This window comes from Portunus trituberculatus, chromosome 40, assembly GCF_017591435.1.
Source record: "Portunus trituberculatus isolate SZX2019 chromosome 40, ASM1759143v1, whole genome shotgun sequence".
NCBI lineage: Eukaryota > Metazoa > Arthropoda > Malacostraca > Decapoda > Portunidae > Portunus > Portunus trituberculatus.
The window spans coordinates 18,356,692-18,361,691 of NC_059294.1; the positions used below are offsets into that span (position 1 = coordinate 18,356,692).

The following is a 5,000-nucleotide window of genomic DNA, read 5'->3' on the forward strand; positions in this document are numbered from 1 at the left end:
CACCTGGCGGGAGTGACGGAAGGTATATAAAGCAGGTATCTCAAGGCCGCGTATCAATTCACTCTCGAACTCAGCGGCAGCAACATGCGTATCCTGGTGAGCTCTCAGTCTGTTGTTTAATGTGTACTAACTTGATACTATAATTTTTTTGTGCAGCTGTCTATCTGTCTGTGTGTGTGTGTGTGTGTATGTGTGTGTGTGTGTCTGCGTGTCTTGCCTGCGCGTGTGTGAAGAAAAAAAAAAGTACATGCCTTGGTCCACACGCGCCTAGTGAAGCGTACCAATGTGATCCTTTCCTTGCCAGGCTGGTGTTAGTATACGCAGTGCATCAGCGCGGCCACTTGCAGTACGCCAGTCCCTTTATCACTGCCAGTGCTGCTGCCTCTTACTGAATATTGCCAGTGTCGTTTGCTACTAACTATTTCTGTTTACTGCTGCTGCTACTACTACTACTACTACTACTACTACTACTACTACTAGTATTATAACTACTACTACTACTGCTACTAGGTACCTTTACTTCTACTACCACTACTTCTGCTACAATTACTTCTACTCACTACTACTATCACTGTATACTTTTATTTGTTACTTATGTTTCTATCAAATGATTTCGTTTTTCATTGCTTACATTAATGATAACAATATCGATACCATTATCACTGTCATCACCACCACCACCACCACTACCACCACTACTACTACTACTACTACTTCTATTACTATTTCTACTATTACTACAACTACTACTATAGTCAGACCCAAATCTTTGCATTCCATCAACGAGAGCTTCATTCCATACGGCAACCAGACCACACAAGCGGCCTACCATCACTATAACCATTACCATCACCATTCTAACCACATAGTCACCTCCACTAAAAGAAACTGTGTCATCCCCTTGACCTTTCTTTCTTACCAAATAAAAAAAAAGATAAAGGAAAAGTTGAATAGCCACACACACAAACACACACACACACACACACACACACACACACACACACACACACACACACACACACACACACACACACACACACATTCTACTACACACACGCTAGATATGTTACAAAGGAGGCCCACTCACTCACTCAGTCACTCACTGCAGGTCATTCGTGCCCTGGTTCAGTGTTTCGTCATACCAGTGTACATCCAGCCTCCTCCTTGCCTGGTCCTGGTTAGCAATGTGGTAGTGACCGGTACTCAGAGGCGCGTCAGTGTGTTGCGTTGCGTTGCGTAGTGTTACAGTAGTGGTGAATGGAGTTTTGATGCCTGTTTTTCACTTTTTTTGTATGTTTTTGTGGTATTCTCATATCTATTCCAAATGTTTCAGTGTTTTGTATATTTTTTTAACTTGTTATTGTTTTTGTTTTTTTTCTTGCATGGTATCGTTTTCATATTTCTAATGATATTTTGTAAAGGAATTTGCGTCGTTGAAAAGAAGAAATAGCGTTCTATCTCAGACTGTTTTAATATGGTTTAGTGGGACTATTTGTTTGCAAGTGTTATTTTCCTGTTGATAGTTTAACAAGGATTTTACGTCGCAAGGAAGAGGAAACAGCTTAAAGTTCTACATATCTCTGTACCATTTGAAGACTTGAAGGGATTGACCATGGCCTTGTGTGTGTGTGTTTTTTTTTTTTTTCTGGTACTTTCTCATGCTTAGGAATATGTTTGTCTTTTTTTTTTTACGTTGGTTATATATTACACTGTAAAATACCTTTATTACTGTAAAATACCTTTCATCACATATGGTACACATTCCTTGATGCAATTCATATTTTAGTAATAGGCAACATAAAACATACTCAAACATACACACCTTGGTTACACCTTCCTTAGTGCGTGTTAAGTAGTGATACAGAACCTTGACTTATATATACGACTAGCGAGTAGCTTCACTGAACTTTACTCTTTGCCTGATATTAAACTTGTACACACTACGGCGACTCGGAACATAATCCAACATAACAAAACCTGGCTCACTTCCTCGCTTTCCTTTGTCATTTAACAACACACCTACCTACAATCTTTAACATCCCTTTGGTTCGTATACTCTAACGATTTCCCTCAGGATTCTTGGGGCTTACAAGTTTTTGCTACAGATTTCATTGATACTTTTGTTCGCATTCTTCAGCAACTTATCTCGATTGCATTAACACACTTAAGTAAGGCTTATGAGGATTTTTAGTTCTTTTTATAGATTCTATTCATAGTTTTGTTCGTATTGTCAAACGCACCATCTCTATTATGTTAAGAAGGCCATTGTGGACCTTCTCTCGGTTTTCATGTGCTTTGTTCCCTATTGACATTTTAGTTCGTATTGTTAAAAATGTTACACCATGTACGTACATTAAGCAAGCTATTATCGTGGAACCTAACGGAATTTTTAGGATTCAGTATTCTGTACCACCAATAGAAAAAAAAAAACACAATGAACACCGTATTGATCATCACTCTGGCCTTTCATCGAAGATTTCATGAAAGCCAAAGCGTTTAGGAATACAGTCCTTTGTCCTGCGCAGCACCGTCCACTCCTTCCCCTGCGCAGCTTTGTGTTAGTCAAACGTTGGCATATTTGGCACACTTGGCACAGGCTTATATGGGTCACAATCCACGCGGACTCGGCAGCCTTGTCCTCCATAACTGTAATAAAGCGAGACATTATATTTATTTTTTTACTGCGTCCACGCTAATTTGAAGCATGTGTGTATGTAATTAGTCCAGAGAAACCAAGGCTGTGTGTGTGTGTGTGTGTGTGTGTGTGTGTGTGTGTGTGTGTGTGTGTGTGTGTGTGTGTGTGTGTGATGTAACTCGCGGTCGGTTCATGTGGTCGATTACTTCCAGGGACTGAAGTTTTTTTTTCACTCTCTCTCTCTCTCTCTCTCTCTCTCTCTCTCTCTCTCTCTCTCTCTCAGACGCGAGCACGTGTGTGTGTGTGTGTGTGTGTGTGTGTGTGTGTGTGTGTGTGTGTTTATTGTTTACAAGGTTTTAGTTTTATGTGGTTAGTTTAACGGTTTTTTGTTTTTTGTTTGTCTTTTGAATATATTTCCTAAGATTAAGCTTTGTGTATTCTTTGGGTGGTAGCTTTAAGAGAATTTTCTTATTTTCTTTAGTTTGCTTGTTTGTTTGTTTTATTTTGTGAGTTACTGTGATAATAATATTGTCTTGTCATGGTTGAAAAGCTAATGTATGGTGATTTTATTTATGTGTAACGAGATCGTTAACACTTTTGTCTATTTTTCTGGACCATTCCTTCAGCTGTATTAAAATTTGTTGTCGTGGTCAATAAAATTGAATTGAATTGAATTGTGTGTGTGTGTGTGTGTGTGTGTGTGTGTGTGTGTGTGTGTGTGTGTGTGTGTGTGTGTGTTAGTAGATGGACGGTTGGATATTATTCCAGAAGAGGAAAAAACATAGCGATATTATTTCTGAGCCGAGAGAACACTTGTGTTATCTCGTGACAGAGAGAAGAACATAAAGAATCCCAAGAGGCGTGTGACAAGCAGGGACAGCAACGAGACGCACGATTTTGTTCATAGTAAATGTTGCGAGTTTTGTATTGCGAAATTCATATCAAGGAGGTTGATGCGACATTATTTGGTGTTATTTTTTATCATTTAGTTTGTATATCTCTTCAGTTAGATAGATAGATAAGTAGTTTGTTATTTATTTATTCATTTAGTTAGTTAGATATATTGGTGGATTCATTGACAGTCTTACGTAAGTGCCAGTAAGACCGGCTAAGAAAATGAAGGACCTAAATATAATGAATAGAAAGATATTTGTTCACAATCCCGTTCTATAAAGAAACAGAGGAACATTAAAAGAATATTTCTCTTATTTGAAAGGTGCGACGAAAATTAATAACAAAAAGGTAGTATTATTAGTTTTTTTCGTTTTTTTCTTTTTTTTCTATTTTATTTTATTTCTTTTTTTTCTTTTTTTACTGCGATAATGAACTGGCATTTTTATATCTATTTTTTTTTCCTCGGCCTTCGCGTGTTTTGTAGAGGAACAGACCCGGAATGTCTATTTTTATTTTACTTTTTTTTTTTTTTTTAGGTAATTTTTGTGAGAATTGCGAAGGAAAAGCGTCAAACAATAAGTGTTACATTATACTTTGTGCTGGTCTGTGAGGGAGCACTAATACAATACCTGTTACTGATATTGCTAACTTGGAGCGAGTCATATCCTGAAGTCTCATCTTAGCTACTGCATTATACCATTTTGATATCATTATGCAAGCAAAAAGGGAAAGAAAAGAAAAACTGCAGTGAAGGATTGATAGTTCGTAGTTTAATCGTCATACTTACATGTAACAGTAACTTTGATTTTTCTTTTTGTTCTTTTAGTACTGCGAAATACAGTGTGTTTAATCAAATTAATTAAAATGTCAAAACATATAAATAAAACAAATATATAATGCACAGGAAATTTTATTCTGAATGAACACATATATACAAATAGATTCTTATATTTGTCCTTTCAGTTCAAAAAAATACATTTCATAATTTTAGTCAAACAGTACGAGTAGCTTTCCGTGGTTCAGTACCTTTTGTGTTTAGTCAGTCACAAGCCAATACACCTCTCTACTCTCGCTGTCCTACAATAGTTTTTCACAACGCTGCAACAAAAGTGAAAAAGTGAAACATGCGCCTTTATTTATTCTTTATTATTCTTTGTGTGCTGTGAAACATATTGTCATGATTACATTCAGCAATCAATGTTGTATGCTCTTTTTCTTCTGTTTTCCCAAGAAATTGATATAACTATATCTGTGGAGCGATTTGCTCTCGCGCCACGACGATTTTTCAAATGCCACTGATATGATGTACCGGCTGCCCAAGACTGTTTCTTCTATCAATGATATAGAAATCTCGTTAATCTATCATTAAAATCTTCTAAACACCCTGAAAATCCATGTAACCAACTAGAACTTTTGAAACATTGTTGGAATGTGGGGCAGAAATGTTATAGAATATGGTCCATTGTGAAGG

At 37.0% G+C, this 5,000-nt stretch overlaps 1 protein-coding gene across 2 annotated transcripts in view; it reads left to right on the plus strand.

Moving 5' to 3' along the window:
• Positions 1-16: 16 nt before the first annotated feature.
• Positions 17-5,000, plus strand: part of LOC123516185 — a 31,442-nt gene continuing 26,458 nt past the window's right edge. Inside the window, exon 1 of one of the 2 annotated variants that reach the window (XM_045275369.1) lies at positions 17-96. In XM_045275369.1, coding sequence (XP_045131304.1) covers positions 85-96 — 12 coding nt within the window. In that variant the 5' untranslated portion in view covers positions 17-84. The remainder of the gene's footprint in view (positions 97-5,000) is intronic. The other variant, XM_045275368.1, reaches the window with a different exon arrangement.